We start from the raw sequence: 27,500 nt of genomic DNA, 5'->3' as shown, positions 1-27,500 counted from the left end.
GTATATTTTGGGAAGGGGCTGGGGGAGGGGTTTTTCTTTTTTCTTTTTCTTTTTTTAATCCTTTTTTTGTTTCTTTTTTGTTTTCTCTACTTAACTACTTCTCGCGTCGCGTTTGGAATTGAAGCGTTGAATGTCGCGTAAAGAAGAAGGAAGAAGGAAGAAGAAAAGAATAATAAAAAGGAAAGGAAGAAAAAAAAAAGAAGATAAAAGGAATTCTCGCGAAAGAAATCCTTGTTCTCCTTTCGTAAAACTTTAATCTCTCTATTCTTTTTTCTTTTCTTTTTTTTTTTTTTTTTTTTGTTTCGAAGCTTTTATCTCGCAATGCCGTGGCACACGCTAAAAAGGAGATTTGTTTCGCTAACATTTCCGAGAGTTGGAAAAAAAAAAAAAAGGAAAATTCTTTGGAGCAACGTAACGCAACGCACGCATTAAGCTTAATCATAAGCCTCAGTCCAACCTATTTCTCGACATCCTCGCTTAATTGCTACGAGAAAAACCACAGCGAAGATACTTTATATACCACCGTTCATTCTCCTTCTTGCTTGGAGTGTATGCAAGAGAGAGAGAAAGAGAGAGAGAGAGAAAGGTCGAAAGCGAAAATTGCTAGAAACTCGTGAATTTGTTTGTCCTTTATCGTTTACATTTACGTTCTTTTTTCTTTTTTTTTCTGTTTTGTTTCGTTTCGTTTTATTTCTTGTTTTTCTTTCGTATTATTTTTCTTCCTTGGAACGAAGAATTCGTAGAAATTGGAAATAATATCGAGGTCAGATCAGGAGATATACTATCTTATAGAATAGTTTTTATCTACATTGAGAAAAGAGAGAGAGAGAGAGAGAGAGAGAGAGTGCGTGTGTGCGATTTGAGTGAGTGAGTGAGTGAGTGAGTGAGTGAATGAGTGTGTGAGTATGAGAGAGATAAAAAGAAAGAGAAAGAAAAAGAGGGAGAGTAAGAGAGAAAGAGAGATAAAGAGATAGAGAGAGAGAGAGAGAGAGAGAGAGAGAAACAACGAATCGTATTTTCTTTGTGCGATAAACGACGCCGACGGATGACCTAATGATAGGGACGGGGTTACGGAGGGAAGGTGACGAGTGTACGAAAAACTTTTTGAAGGGTGTGGAAGGTGTCCTCGCGAGTGTGCAAAATTCCTTATCGTAAAGAGATAAGAGATATATCGACGTTAAGTCTAAAGTGGGGGAAGAAAGAAAGAGTAGGAAAAAGGGAAAGAAAAAAGGAAAAAAAAAGGAGAAAGAAGAAAAATAGAAGGAAATTCTTTCGCACGGAGCCTCTACACGCGTGGGCCTTTTTTTTTTTTTTTTTCTTTTCTTCGAACGCGGGAGTAACGGAATCGTGAAATGTACCGGAAACGATGGACCGTAAAAGCACTGCGAATGGATTTACAATATAACACCGTGGGTAATGGTACGAGCGCGTCCCTCAGGATGATCTGCGTTTTCATCTTTTGGATGCTACTCTATGGTGAGCTCTTTCGATATATATTTTTTTTCTTTATTTTTTTTTTTTTCTTTCTTTCTTTCTTTCTTTCATCTTCTCCTACTTCTTCTTGCTGTTCTTGTTGTTTTTCGTTTAAATAAAATGTGTCATTTTCCGAGATCGGAAAAGATTTTTATTTTTTTTCATTTTTTTTTATTTTTTTTTATTTTTATTTTTTTATCTTTCTGTCTTTCCTTCTCTTTTTATCTCTGATCATGACGACGTACATATGTATGTACGTACAATTATTATCAAATCATTTGATGTTCAACGTTAATAACGCTTTTATGCGTTCATACGTTTACGCGTTTATGCGATTATATATACGTTTGTACGTTTATGTATTTTGCCAATATGTCAATGGACATGATCGGCAAAATAAAAGTGTTGATAAATTTATGACTAGGATATTTTTGTATAATTAAATAGAAAAAGAAGAAAAAAGTGTATAGAATTTTTATTTCATCATAATCAAATAAATACGTTTGATATTGACGGAATACATCGAAAGGAATGACTATCTCGATTAGCGTATATAGAAATTACGAATATTAATCGTTAGAAATTTTAATACAACACGTTATTAATATTTTTAATATTTGATGACATATTAATGTACATAATTCTCTCTCTCTCTCTCTCACTCTCTCTCTTATTCTAATGTTTAGGCTGTTATTATTCCGTAAGATCTAAATAACGTTAAGAGTGATACGAATGGGGAACGGAGCTTACGTGCGTCACGAATGGCTCGTATAATTTCTATAAAAATTCCGTCAGTCAGGTGACGTATTAGTACACAGCAATAGGGGGAAAAAAAGGAAAAAAATAAGAAAAGGAAGGAAAAAAATCAGAGACAGGATGAGAGAGAGAGAGAGAGAGAGAGAGAGAGAGAAAGAGCGAGAGAGAGAGAGAGATAGAGGGAGGAAGAGAGACAGAGAGAGAAGTAGAGGGAAAAAGGGTGGGAGAAATGGAAGGGTGAGAGAGAAGGAAGAAAATGTGAAACTGGAGAACAAAAGGGTGGTTATATATACGTACGTATGTATGTATGTATGTATGATATATATACATATATACACATACATATATATATATATATATATATATATATATATATATATATACATATGCTGGTTCATACGCTAAAGGAAAACGAGCGTAGATGGAGGGAGAGAGAGAGAGAGAAAAAAAGAGAGAGAGAGAGAAAGAGAGGGTGAGAGGGATAGAAGAGAAGTACGATGATCCGACGAATTCACAAATGTTGTCGCGGTTGACTAACATCGTCGATGCGCTTACATGGCTTTTAAACTCCAATCCGATAGGAAGTTTCACGTCCAGTCCGTAAAATTTTACATTACAATGAAATCCTTCCATTCTCCACTCATTCGTTCACTTTAATTTGAGTGCCCTTTTTTTTTGTATTTTGATAATGATGATATATATATATATATATATATATATATATATATATATTATAAATTATTAATAATGATATATGTATGTATATATTATAAATTATTTATAAATATATATACATATATATTTGTTATATATAAATCAGATATATATTTATTATCGTTATTATTATTATTATTATTATTATTATGTATTTTTCTTTTTTTATGGTTTTTTTTTTTTTTTTTTTTTTTTTTTTTTTTTTTTTTTTTTTTTTTTTTTTTTTTTTTGATTACCAAGATACATTTCTGAGGATAAATATATAAATATATGTATGTCTCATTGAAATTTCTAATATTTATATAGGTATATAGACTTGTTATATATAAATCAGATATATATTTTTTATCGTTATTATTATTATTATATATTGTTCTTTTTTTTGTTTTTGTTTTATGTTTTTTTCGGTTACCAAGGAGATTTTTTACGAGGACAAATTCAGCACACACAAAATTGCACCAATGGGAAGTGGACTGTTGTTATCAAAGTGGAAATTAAATAAAATTAAATAAATTTTGATCATTAACAGATTCAGACACAGATCGATCTGTTTGGTCTTTATTTTATTATTAGGTATTATTATTATATTATTATTTTATTTTTATCTTATTTATTATTATTATTATTATTATTATTATTATTATTATTATTATTATTATTATTATTTTTGTTATATCAATGTAATCTTAATAAAGGAACAATTGTACAAAAGAAACAATATCATTATTAAATTAACAATATTAGAAAAAGTTAATATATAATTATAGAAACGAACAATTTGTTTCGACGATTGATAACTTTAATTCGTTAACGTTATCAATATAGACGTTTGACATTTAAAAAAAAGAAAAGAACACAAAACTATTTGTCACTGATCTTCAAATAATGATTTTCATTTTATTTCGAAAAGTTTTTTTTATAAATTCCTTACAATTTATTTTATTCTTCGGATTGCTTTTTCATTTCTTTGTTGGTTTGGTTTTTTTTTTCTTTTCGTTTCTTTTTTTTTTTTTTTAATCACATGTAACGCCTAACGCAATTCAATTTTCTTTAATTTTTGTTTTCGATTAAAATAAAATGTGGAAAAAGGAAAGAAGAACTAGAACTATAGAAATAGGTCAAACGATAATTGGTAGATCTCGTATATCATACTCCTTCCTATTTTATAAACATAGGAAAAAAAAAGAAAAAGAAAAAGAAAAAGAAAAAGAAAAAGAAAAAGAAAAAGAAAAAAACTTTAACATTTCTTTCTCGCACGAATACATTTGGATACGTAGGTACGATGTAAATACTTATTGTTGGTTCGTATATATAAGATACATACATATATGTACATAAGTATAATACATACATTATATACGTATGTACATAACTACTACGTCTGTTTCTAATCTACTTTAAAAACAGAATTAAAAAGAAAATAGCAGTCTCTCGAATCTTCTTTTCTCTTTTCCTTTTTTTTTATTTTGTTTCTTTTTTTTTCTTTTTTTTTTATTTTTTTTTTTTTTTTTAGTTTTCTATCCTCGACTAAAACCGTAAGCTGTATTACAACGTATTTGTTTGTTCATTGTGTTTATGTGTATATGTGCTTGCGTGCATGCGTGCACGCGCGTATGTGTGTGTGTGTGTGTAGATAGGTAGGTAGGTGGGTGGGTGGGTGAGGAGGAGTTAGGAGAAAGAGGAGGAGTATATATATATACGACCCTGTTTCACATGCAATGATAAATTTGCTTGGTTGGATGGTCGATGGTGAACTAACGTCGACTAGCCCACCAAAATGTGGTTTTCGGTATGACGTTGACCGTTGCTCGCCAAACGACGGAATTTTCGGTTTATAAATGTCGATAATATTGAGTTGCGTATTTTCGAGTTCGTTATTACCGTCCATACTTCGGCAATGTCAGTCAAAATATTGTTGACATTTTGAATTTGTATTATCGAAACTATTACGTGTGTATGCAACGTACACACGTTATAAACATAAGATTATTTAACTTCCTCGTTGATTTTGCTTGGACGTCAATGGATCATTGTTTTCTATTTTCATTTCCACTTACAAATACATATATACAAGTGCAATGAGGGAGAGAGGGAGAGAGAGAGAGGGAAAGAAAGATGTGTTAGTAATAATAATTCTATTAATATTATTTCGTTTTTATATTATTTTAAACTTTTCAGATAAATATGTTAATATTAATTGAAAAAAATAAAGATTAAAATTATTATTATATACGATTATATACGATTAATTTCGTTGTATTAATTTATTATTTTTCCTTTTTCTTTTTATGTACATATTTAGATGTGAGATAAAAATATTTTTTATATGACATTGTTTTTTTGTTTTTTTTTTTGTTTTTATAATATAATCACGAATTAACAAAAATTCACGAATGAAATATTTATAAATTATTGTATTATCTAATAAATTTATACTTTGTCTTAAAATAAAATTTATAATTTTAATTTTTTATTTATTAATAATTGTATCAATAACAATTACAAAAAAATTTGTTTTGATAATATTAAATAATCTCTTCGAAAATTATTCGGATGATAATATACCAAATTAATTATTATATATATTAATTAAAATTTTTTACTTTTATGAGTTGTTAAGTAATGATTATGTTATAATAATTCTATTTATATTATTTTTAAAGATATTAATTTTTCTGATAAATAAATCTAGTGATGTTAATAAAACAAAAGGAAAAAAAAAAAGAAATGAAAATTATTACTGGTATATACGATTATTTTAATTTTATTCATTCATATTTTTTTTTTTTTTATAAACATATACATGCACGAAATAAAAATATTTTCCATATATCTAATTTTTTTTTTTTTCTAAACTATTTCCCCTCAGCTAAAAAAAACTGTATTAAATTATTCACAAATGTGAATGTTAATAAATTTTTAAATTTTCGAATAAACTTAAAAACACGTTGTTATTTTAATTTTTTATTTACCATTAATCGTCTTAATAATAATTATAAAAATTTGTTTAATTAATATATTAAACTAGTACGAAATATATTCGTAACATAATATACCTATATATTTTTATATATCTATATTAAAATCGTAAACTTTTAAAAAAAGTTGTTAAGTATTAATTATGAAAAAAAAAAAATTTTTTTTTGATAATAAATTCAGTTAATAAAGTTATTTAAACTTCTTTCATTCAAAAAATATCGTCCAAATAATATATTAATTTTAATTACTGATGAAATATTTGATCATTATTAATTTTCCATTTTAACAATCCAAATATATTATTGAAATATTTCTTTTGTATCTATACATTGTTCTTTTTCAATCGAAATCACTTTTAAGGGAATAATTCCAATTATAATTGTTAGTATAAAATATAAATTATAATTATAAGATATAAATTTCGAATTGGTTATACATAATAATAGAATACAAATATATATATATATATATATATATATATATATATATATATATAAATTGAATGAGAAATTTATTAGCAATAAATTTTTTATATATTTTTTAAACTTCATAAATTCAATTCATACTTGAATTATTGATTGTGAAAATTTTTCTTTTTGATAATAATAATAATAATTATAATAATAATAATAATAATAATAATAATAATAATAATAATAATAATAATAATAATAATAATCATATTTAATCATGAACAATAATTATAATCGATCATCGACAATTTATATGAAGTGTTTCGTAACAATGTGGTAATTTTGTTTCTTTTTCTATGTATGCATACAGATAAATAGATAAATAGATAGATAGATAGATAGATAGATAGATAGATAGATACATAGATATATTGATAGATAGATAGATAGATAGATAGATAGATAGATAGACAGATAAATAGATATATAGACATTTACAGTGCATGAAATATTTTTTCATATAAATCTGTATCGAAGCTCGCGCGTGAAAATTGAAGTGCGAAAGTAGAACGTTCGATTTTTCCATTCTTTCTACTCCATTCACATTCGTTTTATCGTCAACATATTCTTTTATCTGACAAACGGGTCTTTATTTCCTCTTAAAACAACGTACATACGTATAAGTACTTATTACGTATTTTCTTTTTTTTTTTTTTCGATTTTTAACGTGCGAACGTTTATTTCCTCTTTTCTCTCTCTCTCTCTCTCTCTCTCTCTCTCTCTCTCTCTCTCTCTCATCACTCGCTAACCTTCTTTTTTTCCTTCCCCCTCTCATTTTCTCTTTTCACTTCTATCGATTTCTAACGACACTCTGTTTATCCTTTATTTTAATAACCCATATATTTTTTGGATTATATTTTATTATTATTATTATTATTATTATTATTATTATTATTATTATTATTATTATTATTATTATTATTATTATTATTATTATTATTTATTATTAATTGTCATTTCTCATATTAACATATATATAAATATATATATATAGATATATTGGGGGACAATAATCAAGCTGATATTTATTTCATGAATATTTTGTATCAAATAAATATTTATAATAATATAATTAGTAACAATTGTTAATTTGATTTGGTGAATGTTAACGAACGTGAATTTTGCAAGAAGTTGAATTTGGCATGCAAAATCTGTACTGTTGTTCTTGGTTGCTATTATTATTATTATTATTATTATTATTATTATTATTATTATTATTATTATTATTATTATTATTGTTGTTGTTGTTATTGTTATTGTTATATTTATCGTAAAATAATAAAATATTTATAATAAAATTTTTAAAGATTATTTATAAAAATACAATGAAAATAATAAAATATCAGTAGGTAATTTAAAAGATATACTGACATTTGATTGTTTATACTTATCAAAATATTTCAATATTAAAATAAATAATCAATATTTATATATTGTTAATTAATTAAAATACTGATTTAAATAAAACGAAATGAATTTTAATAAACTAATCTCTCTCTTTCTCTCTCTCTCTCTCTTTCTATTAGATCTTAATTTTTTCAGAAAAAAATTGTTGTATTCCATACCCATCCATAAACATACACACACATACACACACACACATGATCAAAAGCTTCAAACGTTTACAATAAATTACGCATTCCCGTGAATTGTAAAAATTTCAGGTGCGTTGAACGTCCGACATAATTCCGGGAATTACTCGTTTATTAAAAAACAAGAAATCCATTGATTTTAATTAGAATTACTTAATCTTTCTTTTTTCTTTTTTTTGTTAGATACATATTTAAAAGACAAAGAGAGAGTATTTTGTTTATGGTTTCGGGTATATTCACTTTACCTTCATCGTTACTTTTTCCTTTTTTCGTTTTTCCGTTCGGTCTAAGTAAATGGCGCGAAAATATTAGAAGAGAAGGAGGAAGAAAAGACTAGATGATCTCTCTCAAGTAATATAGAAACGCACTGTTCCGCTTCGTGTAAAGAAAGAGAAAAAAAAGAAGAAGAAGAAGAAAAAGAAGAAGAAGAAGAAGAAGAAGAAGAAGGAAAAGGCATTAGCTGGGAGTTGAGTATGAAAAAAGAGAGAGAGACAGGAAATGAGAGAGAGTGAGAGAGAGAGAGAGAGAGAGAGAGAGAGAGAGAGAGAGAGAGAGGTATACTACATAAGAGCCTCCGGTATCTCACAGGTGTTACGTGTTATTTAGTGTTCCGGGTTATAAACGCGAATGCAGTTGGATAGTGTGGCATACCGTTGGCATAATATTCCGCCACGAGACAAGCTGTTCGAAGAACGTCCTTTATAACTTTGCCTCCTTTCTTCCTCCTCCTCTTCTTCCTCTTCTTCCTCTTCTTCCTCTTTCTCCTCTTTCTCCTCCTCCTCTTCCTCCTCCTCCCTTTTCTACTCGTATTCTTCTCCCACACTTTTTTTTTCACCATCTTCTTGTCACCATTCTCGTTTTCATAATCTCACAATACGACCTAGTTCGATCCTACGATCATAGTAATAATAATAATAATAATAATAATAATAATAATAATAATAATGATAATAATAATAATAATAATAATAATAATAACAATAATAATAATAATCGTAAATAATACAGTGACAACGGGAGTACAGGTTTTGTACTTTAAATTAATTTTTCTCTTTTTTTTTTTCTTTTTTTTTGTAAAAATCACGTTCACAAAAATTCGTCAAAATAAAATTTCTAAGGATAATTTTGTAATTTGTCATAATTTTAAATTTTTCTTCTTTGAAAATGAAAAAAGAAAAAGAGCACGTTGTTTCGTTATATTAAAGTTATTTTACGAAAAATTTTATCCTCGTTCGTATCGACATTCTACAATTTTCGAAATAAAGATTTAATTAAAGCATATTTGTAAAGTACTTTTATTTGAGAATTTTATTTTATATTAGAATATTATTTTCTTTAAGGAATTTTATTTATAGATTTTTGGTAACCTCTAATCCTTTATCGAAATGAAAATTAACGAATCATCGATTATTGAAATTCTTTGTTCGATTATCGACGATCCATCAAAATAAAAATTTTAACGATTTTGATATTTCATTCGTATGAAATCAAACGTTTAGAATAAATTACACATTCCCGTGAATTGTAAAAATTTTAGGTGTGTTGAACGTCCGACATAATTCCGGGAATTACTCGTTTATTAAAAAATAAGAAATCCATTGATTTTAATTAGAATTACTTCATTAGAAGAAATAAATATATAATATTGAATTTATAATTTATTATAATCGTTTATTTCCTATTACTGCGAATACTTTAACGTATAAAAATCAAATTAAAAAAAAAAATAATGATTACGAAGTATTATCGAAGTTTAATCAATCTGATGTACAAATAGAAACAAAATTTGCAATTTTTTAACGACAAATTAAAGCTTAATTTTATTATTATTATCGTTAGGATGAGAAAACAATTTTGTAGGAAAAAAAATCCTTTTGTTTTGCAAGCGATTGAATTTGATTTGTAAATAGTCGAATTTAGAATGTAATATCTGTGATATAATAATAATGATTAATAATATCTCGCTAGAAAAAAATTATATCCGATCGATCTATAAAATTATCAGAAAGCATTTCGAATAAATTGTTACAGTATATACATCTTAAATTATTTCTAGTATTTATCTAGTATTTATCTACGTAAATAAATGTCATCATTTCAACGAGCGAGATTGTCGAAGAAAAAATTTTTATCGATTTATTAATAACGTAATTTTGTATGTATTAGGTTGGAAACTATGAAACGGGCGTTTTTGTTTAGTCATTTAACGCCCGTTTCATAGTTTCCAATCAAATATATAAGTATTATGTTGAAAACTATGAAACGGGCGTTTTTGTTTAGTTATTTATTTTCATTCAACGCCCGTTTCATAGTTTTCAACCTAATATATATGTATGTATATATGTATAATTTTTACAATGCTACAATATTATATTTTATGTTTATATACTTCATGTACTTCATGTAATTGGTATATACATATTCATGATATATACATATATAATATCCATACATATTTAGAAATTATCATCGTGAGGATGAAAAAAAAAAGATAACAAGTAGAAAAATTGGCGAAGTAGAAATGAAAAAATTCTTCTGTTAAAACGTTTCTATGTCGAAAAGAAATTTTTTTTTCTTTTTTTTTTTTCTTTTTACGTATTAAGTAATTTTTTTTTTTAATTATACAATTAACGTATGTATCAGGATTTTTTTTTAATATCTAGTTATATTAAGATATAAAATTTTATAAAATTTTTATTATATTAAATACATATATGTAGATATATATATATATATATTTTTTTTTTTCTTTTATATTATATTATTATATGATTATATACTTACATTTAGGTACATAAGAGTTCATAAATTCGTCAAGATCAATATTTACATTGGACATATATATATACATATATATACATATTCATATATATATATACATATATCTATGTACATAATCGACGTTTAATCGTGCGTTTCCGTTATTTCCCGAAGCTCTGTATTCAAATTTTCGTCGAATTTACGAGATCGGCCGATTGTTCGGTTTACAAGATTACTCAACGATTGGACATCCATTAATGGAATGAATTTAAATATCGATTTCGCGGTTAGCAAGCGGACGAGCTCACGTCTAATGGCGAACGCGTAACGTAACGTACCTTTTTAAAAATTTTATTATACTCCGACCTAATTTGTTTCCATTGTCCGAACTATCTTTCTCTCTCTTTCTCTTTTCCTCTCTCTTTCTCTTTCTCTCTCTTTCTCTCTTTTCTTTTATACGCTCATTTAATATCGCGAGCTAGGGAAATGTTGAAAAGGGTAAGTTATTTTTCTATTTTTATGAACATTAAAAAACGAAGCAAGGATGGAAGGGTTGTTACGCGTGCACCCTTCTTCTTCCTCTTCTTCTTCTTATTCTTCTTCCTTTCCTTTTTCATCCCTTTAAAGTAACAAAGAAATTCAAGAATACTTTACATCGATTCGCACTATCTGACTTCCGGCTGAACGCTTTCCCAGGCCGGATGCGAGCTTCTCGTACTTTCAAGGAAATCTCCTTGAAAATACAATAACCCTTTCTGAGAGATCGTTTTACCAAGAGACATGGAACAAGTATTCTCTCTTCCTTTATCTCTTCTCTCTCTCTCTCTCTCTCTCTCTCTCTCTCTCTCTCTTTCACTGTTTATCGTCCCATTATATGTCAGGTAATTTTAACTTTAACGATATTTTCGATCGGTATCTATCTGCTTTATTTTGCTTAAGATAAAATTCTTCCTCAAATTCCATCCTTCCGTTATCCATCTATCTCTCTATCTATCCATTATTATTATTATTATTATTGTTATTTTTATTATATCATTATATCATTATCAAGATATAATCGTGTTGATCGTTGGGAGAACAAATCGATTCGAGTAACATTAGGATTTGTGAAAAAAGAAAACTAAAAAAAAGAAAAATATAGAAATTGACTGATAGTAAAGTCGTAACAAAAAAAAAAAAAAAAATAAAAAAGATAAATGAAACATATTATCATTATATTATTATTGAGGTATAATCGTGTTGATCGTTGGGAGAACAAATCGATTCGACTAACATCAGGATTTGTGAAAAAAAAGTAAAAAAATAATATAGGAATTGACCGATAGTAAAGTTGTTTAAAAAAAAAAAAAAAAATAAAAAAAATAAAAAAATTAAAAGAAACATATGATCATTATATTATTATTGAGATATAATCGTGTTGATCGTTGGGAGAACAAATCGATTCGAGTAACATTAGGATTTGTGAAAAAAGAAAACTAAAAAAAAGAAAAATATAGAAATTGACTGATAGTAAAGTCGTAACAAAAAAAAAAAAAAAAAAATAAAAAAGATAAATGAAACATATTATCATTATATTATTATTGAGGTATAATCGTGTTGATCGTTGGGAGAACAAATCGATTCGACTAACATCAGGATTTGTGAAAAAAAAGTAAAAAAATAATATAGGAATTGACCGATAGTAAAGTTGTTAAAAAAAAAAAAAAAAAAATAAAAAAAATAAAAAAATTAAAAGAAACATATGATCATTATATTATTATTGAGATATAATCGTGTTGATCGTTGGGAGAACAAATCGATTCGAGTAACATTAGGATTTGTGAGAAAAAAAATAAAAAAAGAAAAATATAGGAATCGACCGATAGTAAAGTCGTTTAAAAAAAAAACAAAAAAAAAACAAAAAAAGACAAATAAAACTTATATTATCATTATATCATTGCCAAGATATAATCGTATTTATTGTTAGGATATAATCGTATCGATCGTTAGAAGAACACGAATCGATTGGAAAAATATTTTTTGTATTTTCAAAAGAAAAAAATAGAAAAGAAAAAAGAAAAAAAAAAGGAAATCTTCTCGATCGATCGTGAAGTCGTCGTGAAGATGAAAAAAAAAAAAAAAGAAAAAAAACGAAGAAAAGGAAAAGAAAAAACGAAATGGAAAGAAAAAAGAAACATTCGTAATGTTTGAGGAATTGTAAATTTGAAAGGAAACGACTTTTTTTGGAATAAGGTTTTCACCCCTCCTCCCCACCTTCTTATACCTTCTCATCCTTTTTCCAACCTCTCTTTCCACCTATAAAAATATGAATCTTCGAGTTAAACGCGATCAAGAGACCAACAAAGTCAAATAATTTAAAATGGTATACATGTGTATATGTCCGTACGCGTGTATAAACATTTGTATTCATACATACATATCTATATACGGTATGTATGTATACATACCTATATGTCTATACGTATATCACGTTTGTTTATTCTACATTCTGGAACCATTTCAACCCTACGTGCTCGTGCGACTTCGTATAACAGCTTCAATATTTGTCGCTCAAAATTAGATTTGTTTAAGAGCGTAAAATCGTCTAGTATAGCCAGGTTTCTCCTCTTAAACCATGTGAGGGAAGTAGGAGAAGGAGAAAGAAGAGGAGAAGGTGGAGGAGAAATTGAAGGAGGATGAGGAGGAGGAAGAGTGCAGTTTACGCGTCGGCGTTAAGGTTTCCCTTTGATGTTTTATGCCGATACCGCAAATAGCACGTACGAGGAATGATATACAATGTACATACATATGTGTGTATGTGTGTATGCGTTAGTGTGTAAATACATATACGTATATACATAGACGTACATAAGTACGTGTAAAATAGTCCTTTTACGGTGCCAATGATATCGATAAAATAAAAAAAAAAAAAGAAAAAAAAAAACAAATCAGACACTGATATCGAATTTTTTCTTTCTTTTTGTCTTTCTTTTTTTTTCTTTTTTTTTTTTTTTTTTTTCTTTATCGTTTTATCTCTCACACAGAAGTTCAATGATTTTTCATTGACATTATATATTTATGATACGACACTTCGAATATTTATAAATATTATGAAAGTACATAGTATTGAAAGGATTTGTTTAGTTGTTTATTAATTTCAATGATAAAACGTTTATGATTAAGATATTTAGAGGATTATTCATTTTGACGTCAATATCGAAAATGAAATAATTAATTCGGAATTATTATTTATGAGAAGTGATATATATATATATATACATATATATAATGTACATACACGCATATATATAAAAACATGCGTATATAAGTATGTGTAAATTAATTCTTTTACAGTGTCTAGGATATTGGTACGATATAAAAACAAATCAGATACTGATATTGAATTTTTTACTCTTTTATGTCTCCCTTTTTTTTTTTTTATCGTTTTGTTTCTCACATAAAAGCTCATTAATTTTTTTTATTGACATTATATATTTATGATAACGATCGTACGAAAATATATATATATATATATACTTGAAAATACATAGTATTGAAAGAATTTGAAATAGTTTAATAATTTCAATGATAAAATTCAACTTATTTGATTTATTTATTCGACTATTGTAATAATTTTAAAATACTTTGACGAGTATTTAAAATAAATCTGATCAATATATTTATAATGAAATATCACTAAGTATATATGTAATACGAAATAACGTAAATCTGATGTTTAATTATTTATACCGTGCGAAGTATTCATATGTTTAGATTGTTTATTTTACACACAAAAAAAAAAAGAAAGAAAAAAAGAAGAAGAAAAAAGGAAAATATAAAATGTTCCACAATCTAATTAATAATACTACTGATCATGAATCTGAGAAGAGTACGTTAATCTGAGTTTTTAGTTTGCCGTATAAACTTTTCGACTTCGTTATAAGCCGAATTTGTTTCGTACAAATTTCTAAGAAGTTGAGAATCGTTAACGATCTTTAAAAATCTTGAAAAATTCCAAAGAGAATCCTTGTTATAATTTTCTCTCTCTTTCATTATTTCTCTCTCTCTCTCTCTCTCTCTCTCTCTCTCTCTCTCTCTCTCTGAGATAGATCTGTTGTTATAAAATTTTCTTTTGTTCCTTCATTGTTAAACTTTTTTTGATCGGATCGAAAAGAGAGATTATTTCGAAATAACGCCTCTGCGATAAGATATACACTTTGAATGTAGTTCTCTTATGAAAAAAAGAGATAGATAGAGGGTAGGTGAAAAAAAAAGAAAAAAAAGAGAGAGAGAGAGAGAGAGAGAGAGAAAAGAGAGAAGAGATGAGGAGCGAAAAGAATAGCGTCGAGACTTTTAGAGACGTCGGAGAGAAAACTTTTAGCTTTCAACTCGACTATTGCTGTTCAAAAAAAAAAAAAAAAGGAAGAAGAAAAAAAATGAAAAGAAAAAGAAAAAAAAAAAGAAAATAAAAGAAAAAAGAAATAGTAAAAGGAGTAGAACAAAAAAAAGAAAAAAGAAAAAAAGAAATGCAAACTTTTATTCCATCCTTATTCTCCGGAGAATCTGATATGTATTCTGACAACTTCGAGCGAGGTTAGCGCGTGTTATACATATACAAGGTGTGTTTTTTGTAACTGTTGGCGCAATCGTAAAGTTCATGACTTTAAAAGTCCAGGGAGTTTTATCGAAGGAATAAAAAAAAAAAAAGGAAAACGAAAAGAGAAAGAGAGAGAGAGAGAGAGAGAGAGAGAGAGCATCATATCTGTATTTTTTGGTTGTACTCTCGTTTCGTTATATTCATAAGTCGAAAACGCCAGAATACGTTGTATCATAAAATATCGATACCTTTATCGATATTTGCAGATAATATTTTTTCGATTTTTCTTATTTTGTTGTTTTAATGTTTCTTTTTTTTTTCCTTTATTTTGTCTTCTTTTTTTTTTTTATTAGATATTTTTGTAATGAAGCCATTTAAAATCATTATTATTATTTTTTTTCTTTTATTATATATTTTAAATTAGAAAAGTTCTATCGAAATCTTTGTAATATCAGTATTCATTATATCAATACTTTTTCATCGTAGTATTTTTCCTTTATATAAAATAAAATTGAAATTGAAAAATATCGATATTTTTATTGATATATTTTTACTATAAATTGAATCACGATTTTTCTTATTTCATTATCACTTTATCACTTTTAGGATCTTTTCAGACAAGAATTAAAAATCTTTATTAATTCGTTATCATTATTATGTTGACAAAATTATATCGAAATTGTCTTTAATACCAATAATATCAATATAATCGCGAATGAAAAAGTATACGATATTACAATGGTCAGAATGTTATAATTCTATCTGTATGGGCATTATTTAATATTTATATTATTTCTTAGGGATTAAGTAATATTCTTAATTGATCGATTAATAATAATACCAGGGGATCAAAATGCTTTATGATGATATTATTGGTATCGTATTATAACGTAAAATTTTTATTCTATTCTTTTTATTTTTTGTTCTTTCTTTTTTTTTTTTTTTGTTCTTTTTTTTCTTCTTTTTTTAGAACTCTCAGCTAAATATTACTCATTCTATGAAGAAAAAAATTATTCTGCGTTTTTTCTAATTCGCCACGTGATGACGTATTAGCATGTTATAAAATATTAAGTACATCCTTTGCTGACGTCACTAGGGATAGTTCTTTCCTACCCCTTTACCCCTGCTACGAGGACAGTTTAAAGAGAATGAATATTTTAGAAGTTATGAATAAAGACGAACAAAAAAAGAAACATTGCCCAAAATCGTACATATTCGATAATTAAAATTACTTCAGCGGTATCATTATGAACACAAATGTCGAAGTATTGTTTTGATCTTTAAAAAAAATATATATATATATATATATATATATATGTATATATATATATATATATATCTGTTATCTCTATTAATTGTAAGATTATATCTGATAGTATAATTAATGGTAAAAATAATTTTTATTCTTTTTAATTACGTGTCTTAGTTTAATCTATCATAAATATCGATATTTATTTTCGACTATTATTACTATCATCTTTTTTCTTAATTAATATATATATATATATCGATTTTCGTTAACAATGATTGGCAAAATTATATTAAAAAAATATCGGTTTGAAGTTATTGAAGAAAAAGACTGATATTAAATTGAAGGATTGAACACGTGAAAAGATAAATGGAAAAATCGTGAAATAAAATTTTATTATAATATAATGATTTTTATTGATAGTAATTTGTATAAAATATTTCTATACCTTATGTCAAATCTCGCAAAAAATGATCTAATTTCTATTCGATATTTTTTATTCCAATTTATTTACGTTTTCTTTTTTATTGTTTTAATGTTCATGCTCCTTTGTTCATGATTAACGAACGAAATTATTTAGAAAATGTCGAACCTACTTGATGAGTCCGAAATAAGGGAAGAACATGTTCGTTTGAGGCAATTTCATTTTGGTATTACCGTTTGGTTATCGAGTCAAGAAGACGGATTATCCTTTAAGTCAGCTAATTAATTGAAGCTGGTCGTTAATTTAATATACCAACTTCGTTCTATCACGTGCCACACGCGAATGACCTAATTGTGGACGGACGTCGTCTTGCAAGACCAGAATTCGAAAACTGAAATAAATCATTTCCGAACTGAACTTCACGATTGAAGAATTTCCTTTTCGTTAAATAATTTAATCCAGATATAGATAGTTAATTGTAATTTACAAGAGCCAACGACAATAATAGATGATAAATAATATCGTATGATAACGTTCATCTTGATAATTCATTTTGTCAATTGTTATTATTATTATTTTATTATTATTATTATTATTTTTATTATTATTAGTATTAGTATTAAATTTCTATTATTTTACAATAATCTATTTTAAGGAAGTATATATATATATATATATATATATATATTTATATTTATATTTATATATATGTATGTGTGTGTGTGTGTTGGTAGACAGGAATGAGTTATTCGATAATTATTTTTTTTTTCAGGATAATAAAAAATATCATATAATAAATGATAACATTCGTTCTTATAGAAAAATTTTAATAATTAAATCTATCAGTAGTTATTATTATTATTATAATAATTATTATTAAATTTTTAATTTTTCTCATTTTGCAATAATTCCTTTTAAAAGAGTATATAAATGTACGTATATATGTACATGTTATTAGACAACGACGAGTTATTCGATAATTATTATTATTATTATTTTTTTTTTCAAGATAATAAATAATATCATATAATAAATGATAACGTTCGTTCTTATAGAAAAATTTTAATAATCAAATCTATCTATTGTTATTATTATTATTATAATTATTATTAAATTTCTAATTTCTATCATTTTACAATATTTTCTTATTTATACGTGTATGTATAACATAACTGTTGGGATCAAAATGAAACTTTTTTTCACGGATGAGGATTAAGTTTAACAATCGAACGACAGTCTTTGTTATGTTTTATCACTTGTCGAGTAAAAAAAGACGGGCCCACGTGTTTTTTCCGTACGTATTGTCATAATGATAACGAAACGCACGAGGAACAATAAACCAGTCAGTCGAGTAACGAACATCGAACGATTCACGTAGCAAGTTCTCGAGTTATACTTTTCATCGTCTTTTTGTGTTTCTAGTTTTATGTATGTATGTATCTGTGTGTGTGTGTGCGTGCGTGCGTAGGCGTGTAATGTATTTTAATAAATTAAAAAAAAAAATCAATTTCTCTTGGATATCATTGACATTCGAACGTTTCTATCTATATAATTGAAATCGTATAAATAAATTTTTTCTTAATAAAAAAGAGAAAAAAGTTATATATATATATATATATATATATATATATATATATATATATATATATATATATATATATAAATGACAAATAATGGCAATTACGTAAAATAATTTGCTTTCATTTTTGATATGATGATGTTTCATTTTGTAAATATAGGGCAGATAAAAAAAAGAACACAACAGAAAAAATTAAATTAAATTTAATGATAAATTGACCTGTCCTGATTGAAAAATTGTCTCTGGTTTGATTTTTATAATTAAGGTTTATTATCACAGTCAATTGCTATCACGATGCAAACACTGTCGCCAAAGGAAATCAATCGAAATAGAACCTGAAATAAATGTAAATTAATTGAAATTAAACCGCAAACCATTTAATTGTGATTTTTAGGTTTCGATTTGAGTCTGGATTACATACGATTGGAACGTGATATTTTTTAGATAAGCCTGATCCGAAATTTTAAACGGTACATTCAATTTACAACGAATTAATGAGTTTAAAAAATATATCGAAAAAAAAAAATATATATATATATATATATATATATGTATGCATATAATTTTGTTTTCTTACAAATGTACTGTAAAATTCGAAAATGTTTGATTTTTTCATAAAATCGAAATCGATTGTATAATTCGTACGAATGAATTTTATTTTTAAATTAATCTTGTTAAATCTCGTTTTCCGATAATGGCGAATTAATTTTCTTTTTTTCTTTTTTGTTTTTTTTTTTTTTCAATTTTGTTTACCTTTTCTTTTTCCCTCCCTCATCGAATGATTTTTCTGAATTGATCTTTTTTTCTCTTTTCTTTTCTCTCTTTTTTTTTTTCCTTCCTTTCTTTCTTTGATGAAAAAAGTCATTCCTATACTGTAGTACAGTGGTACAATTTCTTGTCCCATATTCCTTGTTTCTATTACGTTTCTTTTGGCACACGATATGTTGAACGTGAAACCAACACAAGTTTTCTTTTCTTTATTCCCTTTCGTTACAATTCCGCTCGTACCTCGTAGGAAATGGTTTGGTCATGGTTCATGGTAGTAGCGTTCGTCTCTCTTTCTCTCTCTCTCTCTTTCTCTCGCTCTCTCTTTCTCTTGCAAAACTCTTCATGGACGTGCATCTTCCTTTGGGAAGTCGAATAATGCGATGAGAATCGTGCGTGGTAACACCGAGTACGCCATTTTGCGCGTTTTTCCTTGCCAAGAGAGACGCTCACAGCATACTATCCTAGATTTTATATCTATAATGTGATATTCATATTGGAATTTATTCCATTTCTTTTCTGTGTTCTTTTTTTTTTTTTTTTATTTTTGATTCTTTTTTTTTTTTTTTTTTTTTTTTTTTTTGATTTTTATTTCATTATCAGGAATAAACAGGACACAATATAAGTTCATATTTGAATATAATTAATTAAATTGGCAATTAGTACATATTGTTTATTTATTAAAAATAATAAATAAACAATAACATAATGTCTATGTTATTGGTTTATATATATATAAATATGTTGAATCGAAAAGAAGATTTTTGAAGATTAATGATTAATATATAGAATGTTTAATTTAGATCGAAGGTCGATATGTGTCATTCGTGAGTTTAGGAAAATCTATATAGGAAATGTTTGTGATAAAAAGAATGGATTGGAAAAGGGAAAGGGAAAGGAAATGGCTGTGAAAAAGTCAGAATAGGATTTTGGAAATATTTAAAATATAATCATATGAGAATGATAAGGATGATGATAATAATAGTAATAGTAATAATAATTAAGATGATATTAATCATAACTATGATAGTCTGATAATAATAATAATAGTAACAATAATAATATCAGTAACTAGAATGATATAATAATAACGATATTAATAATAGTTATAGCTTTATACTAAAAATTATTTATTTATTAATTAGAAATAGTTATAGCTTTAGGTTAATAGATTAGATATACTAAGACGGTTCAACATAAGTCAAGTTTTTATGATTTTGCTCTTGTAAATAATTCGTTTTATTAAATTACTATTAATTATATATGTGTTAATATGTGAATTAAATCTATAATAATTATATATGTAAATATATTAATTAAATATATGTGATAGTGTATATTTTGAGAAATTTTTTTCAACAAAACAATTAAAACAATTTATTATTTTTCTTCGAAGTTATCGAATTAAAACAACATCGTTTTGCATGATATTTGCGGTACCGATAATATCTCCTCGAGATATTGAAAAAATGAAAAAAAAAAAGAGAAAAAAAAACAGGTTGAAAAGACTTAAAATATATTATAAAAAAAAAGTAAAAAGATCAAAGTCCTTTACAAAGTCAATTTGATTATACTTTCATTATATAAAAAAAATATAAGCTATTGAATTTATCATGCAATTTCTGATAAAAAATATTCATGCGATTTCTGATGGAAAAAAAGATAATATGAATAACTTTATGAAAAAATATGAAAAAATGTATTTGTATTAGAACTAAAAAAATGATACAAAACATAATAATCGTATGAAATCTCATTCAAATCGTTTTAATAATATTGAAAATTATTTAATCATTGGCATCGATTTGATAAATATAATTTTGCGAAAATACGATTTGAATTTCAAAATAGATACGACTTAACGTAACGTTTGTAAGACCGTTAAATTTTTGGAATTTTTCGATTAAATTTTCGAATAATTATTCTTCACAATAATAATGTTATTGAATAGAAGAAAGAAAAATATTTATAACCCTATGCGCTCGAACTTTTTCTCAGCTAAAGCTTTCAGCAGCTTAGCCTTTTTTTTCTGTTTTATCCGGCTTTATATGTGATTTATTAGAATAAAAAATTTGTACATAAAATTTAAAAGGCAAAATATTTTTACGTTATTTTATTATTATCATAATGTGAACATTTCGTAAATGAAAATTTCTGTTATAAATTATTTGTTATTTTTAAGCGTATGGTACCGTTTAAAGCAATTAGCTGGATGTAGATTTGGTTGAGGATGACAACTTTTACAAAAATAAACGATTTGTCATTTAGCCTTTTTGATTGAACAGACAAGGCAGAGTGTATTGCAATATTTTTGATTATTCTTTTTCTTTTTTTCATTCGTGAAATAATGTCATCTATCATCAGAATCATAATTTGATCGTATCAAAAAAATCACTTTCATACCTGTCCTTAATAAATTCAACATCACTTGGTATCTTGAGACAATACTTTTTCTATCATATTTTTCGCCATGATAAATAGTTCTTTTTCATTTTTTTTTTTTTTTATTGATCCAATAAACGACTAAATACTGAAATTAATGACATATGAAATCACATATAACCCGCTAATTACAACAGTTTGATCTTCAGTTCCTGCATATTATTGGTATGCCTGAGAGGCATACTTTGAGAGTACAACGTCAAACTTTGGTAGGGACTGTGAAGCAGGTACTTCGAGCGCAAAGGGTTAAAGGTCAATTTATTTTTTCTTTTTCGAACTTTCTAAACTTACATAAATCTTAAATGCCAGGAGTTTCGATGTAAAGTTTCTTTTTTTTTTTCACATTAATTTCTGTCAAATTTTCAATTTAATTGATTCACAGATATACTCGATTTAACTTTGTATCTCGTATTTACCTTTTTCTTTGATGGCACATATTAATCGAAAAACGTTATCACCTATGAATTAATTCGTTCTATGATATGTTACGCGTTGCTAATCTTTATCAAAAGTTAATACGATTTTCGATTCTATTGATTTAGTCGAGCACGATAATGCGTAGAGTTAAAAATTAATAATAGTATCAACGTTTTTCTCGTATTATAATAGTACTAATAAAAATCATAATAATAATAATTATAATAATAATAATAATAATAATAATAATAATAATAATAATAGTAATAATAATAACAAAGATAAGATCAAATATTTAGCATAGCCATAAACTCGGAGTTAATATCGTCGTTAATATTATGCAACTTTGCTAAAATCATACTCCGAAGTATCATGTGTATATACGTACGTACGTATGTATGTAAATTTCATAAATCTCTGATAGCACGCAAACTTTACTTGTTGTTTCGTATTTCTCCGTGTAATTTTCTCCGTCGAAAATTGTCAAACAATTTGAAAAGGTAATCTAACTCGTTAGATTATTTTAGATTATTACGTTTGATAAGTAGTACGTATGATTAATATAATATAGAATTTAATAGACGTCAAATAGCTTTCAATTTCTGACAAAATTAACCAGGACGCAATATGATTTACATTTGTATTCGAATACAATGAATAATAATCAAGAATTAGTATGTCGAAATTTTAATGGTTTAGATAAATCTTAAAAGGGAAAAGAAAAGGGAAAGGGAAAGGGAAAGGGGAAGGAAGTGGTTGTCGTAAAGTTAGGATAGGATTATGAACAAACTGAAATAGAACATTGATAATGATAATAATAATAATAATAATAATAATAATAATAATAATAATAATAATAATAATAATAATAATAATAATAATAATAATAATAATAATATTTAAGATAGTTATAATCATAATGAAGACGATGATAGTTTGATAATGATGATGATAATAATAATAACAAGAATAATACAATAATAACAAAAATAATAATAACAATGATGATATACTAATAATAAAAATAATAGTAATGATATGATAATAATAACAATAATGTAATTACAGTAATATAATTATTATAATAAAAATAAAAACAAATAATAATATATAATAATAATAATAATAATAATAATAATAATAATAATAATAATAATAATAATAATAGATAATAGATAATAATGTGAGATAATGAAGTGTAACGTAACAAGCAATAATATTGCGGACATACATTTTTACAGATTTAAAATTTTAGAAAACAAATTCTATATTCAGATTTATCGTAGTTTCAATGTGTTAAATTAAATATATATATATATTAAAAATTATCTAATTAAAAATTATCTATACATATGACGAAAATGTCACATACAATATTGTACTTACACGTCTATATTACATACATATGCATATAAATCAATCATCATAATCTTCATCATTATGTTTATCAGAAAATCAAATTATATTACTTCGACGAATGAAGTAATATTTTTATTGGAAATAAAAAAAAAAAAAAAAAAAAAAAAAAAACAACAACAAATATATTCATTCGGAATGGTATTATCGATCGTAATAATCGTACGGATCGATCGTGATGATACACGGATACAAGGTAGAAAAAAGAGATAAAATAACATCGTACATAATGCTGCTATTCAAACATTACAAATTGGCAAACGATTTCAACAGTGTTTCGCTTTTAAAGCGACGAAAGTCCTGACTTATCGTAGGGATTTTTTTTTCCCCGCTTTTTTTTTTTTTTATCTCTTTTCCTTTTTTTTTTTTTCTTTTTTTTCTTTTTGGTCGAAAGTTGCGCCGACTGCACGATTGGAAATGATCGTTAAGCGAATACAGTATTTTCAGAGATGTATCGGTAACAACACAGAAAAAGGGATTGGATATAGAGGGATGAAAAGATACTAGAGTTGGGTATGATAGGATAAGAGTAGGGATGAGGATGGTGATGAGGATGGGGATGAGGAATGGAGGATGGTGGATGGGGATGGAGGATGGGTGAATGGGGGATGGGGGATGGGGGATGGTGGATGGGGATGGAAGGATGGAAAGAGAGAAAGAGACCGAGTCGGTTAAATTCGAATCGAGAAACGTAACACCGACCCCGTTGGACATGAGCCAAAGCAAAGTGCCGTATACACGTACTTTTTGAGCGGAGTTCCATGCCGTCGAAAGCCCTTTTATAATACCCAAGCGGCCAAGTAGATTTACACTCAGTAGCAACGGCTGTACGATATTCAGCTTTCCCGCGCGCATAACTCTAACGCGCGAAATTCAACGATAGAAAACTTTTCGAAACACTAACTAAAGGGAGAGTGAGAGAAAGAGATATTCGTAGCAGACGTATATATGTATGTATGTATCTATGCACATATGTATGTATGTATATATATATATATATATCGAAAAACATAAAGGAGAAAGTTTATCGTGCCGTTTCTGTTGTTCCTCTTATATAGAAATATACCTAAGTATGTATATATAGATACGTATGTATGTATGTAGAGGTTGAGGAGGAGATTATAAATTAAGGACCAGTTGAAGAATATCTCGTTTATTAGGAGAAATAAGAACGAAAATATATTAAGAATAATTTCATGATTTATCTTACCGAATATATTTTTAAGATTTGAATATTAATTTATGGTTATATCTGAAGATCAATGAGTAGTTAAATTTCTTTTCTTTTTCTTTTTTTTTTTTTTCTTCTTCTTCTTTTCATGGATTACTCTTTTTTGTATTTTTTCTTTTCTTTCTTTCTTTCTTTTTTCTTTTTCCTTTTTTTAGTTAATTGATTTTTTTATAATTAATTACAATTAATTAATACTTTATTAATTTCTTAATTTGTTAATTTATTATTTTTTTCTTATTTTTTTAATTTTTAAAAGTATTTAATTAATGAAAAGAACAAAAGAAAAAAAAAAGAACAAAAGAAACAGGGTGTTCCATTAAGAAAAATTTTAAATCACCAAATTTATGATCGTTTAATACGTTTTTAAAAGATAATCGATTAAAATATATATATATATATACATATATGAAAGAAAGAAAGAAAATATATAATATTAAAAAATATTTCATGATTTCATGTGTTCAAATATTAACATGTATATTTGTATGAACAATAGTACGTACTTTCATATATACAACAATTCTAAGAGACAATAAAAAAAATGATTAATATAAATAACAATCTTACAATAAATTCGATTACTATCTTGTTAAGGCTGTTAATAATTGAAAAGGAAAAAAAAACTTATAATTAAATTATTTTGTTATTATTAATAATAATAATAATAACAAAGCAAGGATAATAATACTAACTTAGTTAATTTCATATGGTGTTCCATAAGAAAAACATAGAAATCATTGAATTTATGAATTGATCGAAATAATCGAACATTTTATTTTACCCTTAAAATATTAGACATATGAAATCGTGACATTTTTTTTTATATATATATATATATGTCAAAAGAATTTTTCTATTGTTTATAACAATTAATTAATTAGTTTATAATTAACCTTTATGCTATATCTAACTTGATCAAATGAGAAAATAGAGAATTTCAAATGTTGATTAGCTAATTTTGGAGAAACGATTAGAAAGACAAGAGAATAATTGTACGCGCGCGCCCGCGCGCGTGTGTGTGTTGCTAATTATTATACATAATTATTTGTAATATTAATTGTAATATTAATAAACGTAATATTATTTGTAATATTAATAAACGTGAACGAAACAATACACGACGTGTATTGAAAAGTCATTTGTAATATTGGCTTGTTTGCTCGAAGATGACGAAGAACAAAATTTATATAAATCATTCTTATAAATTTAAATGCGACGAACAACGAATAAAGTTACGATTAATAAAATGCTTTCTCATTCCTCCCATCGAGTTGGAAGGAATTGAAAACTTCTCGAACAAAGATACACATATTTCGAAAAGTGATACTGGAATCGTGAATGTAATATGTTTTGAATTTTGAAACATCGAGAAACTCGAAGTTTCTAAAGCGTTGTTTTATTGTTTGTTGTTTATTGTTGTTGTTGTAGTTGTTGTTGTTACTAGATGAATTAATTACTCTTGATTATCGATTAAACAAGCTCGTACTTGTGAAAATAAATAAATTCGACAATAAAGATATATATATATATATATATATATATATATATATATATATATATATATATATATATATATATATATATATATATAATTCAACTCGTCTTAAACGTTTTCATTTTCGTTCGAAAAGAAAATTCTTATATAATTAAATAGTAAAATACGTTCTTTCCCTCTCGAAACAAATCTTCGACGTTTCCTTCGCCGGCATTAACCTGTAATACAGCAAAATTGAATAAGTTTCAGGAAAGGAAAGAATGAAAAAGCAGACAAAGTGAGAAAGAGGTTAATTTTTTCTGAAAACTTTAGATTGAATATGGAGCCAGGCGCGACTTACTTGGACGAGTTGGATGAAAGAAAAAAAAAGAAAGACAGAAAGAAAAAAGAAGAGAGAAAAAAAAAGAAGTTATGTTAGGAAACATAATAAAGGGAATTTTTTTCTTTTTTCTCTTTTTTTTTTTTTTTTCGTCATAATTATAACGTCAAATAATTAAAAGTTTCATTCATTATGGTTCAATTAACGATACTAATGCTAACGTACAATGAAGTGCACGTAATATCCTTTTATTTTATTTTCTTTTTCTTTTTCTTTATTTTTTTTATCTTTTTAAATCATTTTTTTTTTTTTTTGTATCCATTTAAATCACCGGATAGATTCAACGAATGATTAAGAAAAATTATGATCTGTTTTTTTTTTTTTTTTTTTTTTTTTTATGACCATTTTCACATCTTTGTGATTTATTTTTTACGATTATTTTTTTATGACTATTTTCACATCTTCGTGATTTATTTTTTGCGATTATTCTTTACGATTATTTTCACACTCGTATATTTACATATTATACGATTTAAAAGAAATCATTACTTAATTAAAAGATTTATGTGTATTTAGACGAAACGAAAAAAAAATTTTTTTTTTATAATCTTCTTTTTTCTTTCACATGCAATTTATTTTATTAATTTAAAAAATTATCAAATGTGCGAAATAGTGCGTATTTTGAGAGAAAAAAAAAAAAGAAAAACAAAATTAAAATAATCAGAGATAAAACAACGTAATATATTAAATTCGACTGTATGATCGAATTCGAATGGCTGTCAAACACGTTGATTTTCAGGCAAGTTTGAATATTTTCGTCAGGTCACGCAAAGCATACTT

General features: G+C 26.0%; 1 protein-coding gene across 7 annotated transcripts in view; it reads left to right on the top strand.

Annotated features, from left to right (window-relative positions):
- LOC124955512 (zwei Ig domain protein zig-8-like) overlaps nucleotides 1-27,500 on the top strand; it is a 198,940-nt gene that overhangs the window by 3,050 nt on the left and 168,390 nt on the right. For 5 of the 7 annotated variants that reach the window (XM_047510068.1, XM_047510067.1, XM_047510066.1 and 2 more), the window contains exon 1: nucleotides 1-1,476. This exon is cut by the window's left edge. In XM_047510068.1, the coding sequence (XP_047366024.1) occupies nucleotides 1,353-1,476 (124 nt within the window). In that variant the 5' untranslated portion in view covers nucleotides 1-1,352. The remainder of the gene's footprint in view (nucleotides 1,477-27,500) is intronic. The other 2 variants (XM_047510064.1, XM_047510065.1) reach the window with 1 other exon arrangement.

The sequence above is a fragment of the Vespa velutina genome, chromosome 18 (genome assembly GCF_912470025.1).
Source record: "Vespa velutina chromosome 18, iVesVel2.1, whole genome shotgun sequence".
Classification (NCBI taxonomy): domain Eukaryota; kingdom Metazoa; phylum Arthropoda; class Insecta; order Hymenoptera; family Vespidae; genus Vespa; species Vespa velutina.
Note: the sequence above shows the minus strand (reverse complement) of the source record. Positions and strands in the feature narration are given on the sequence as shown.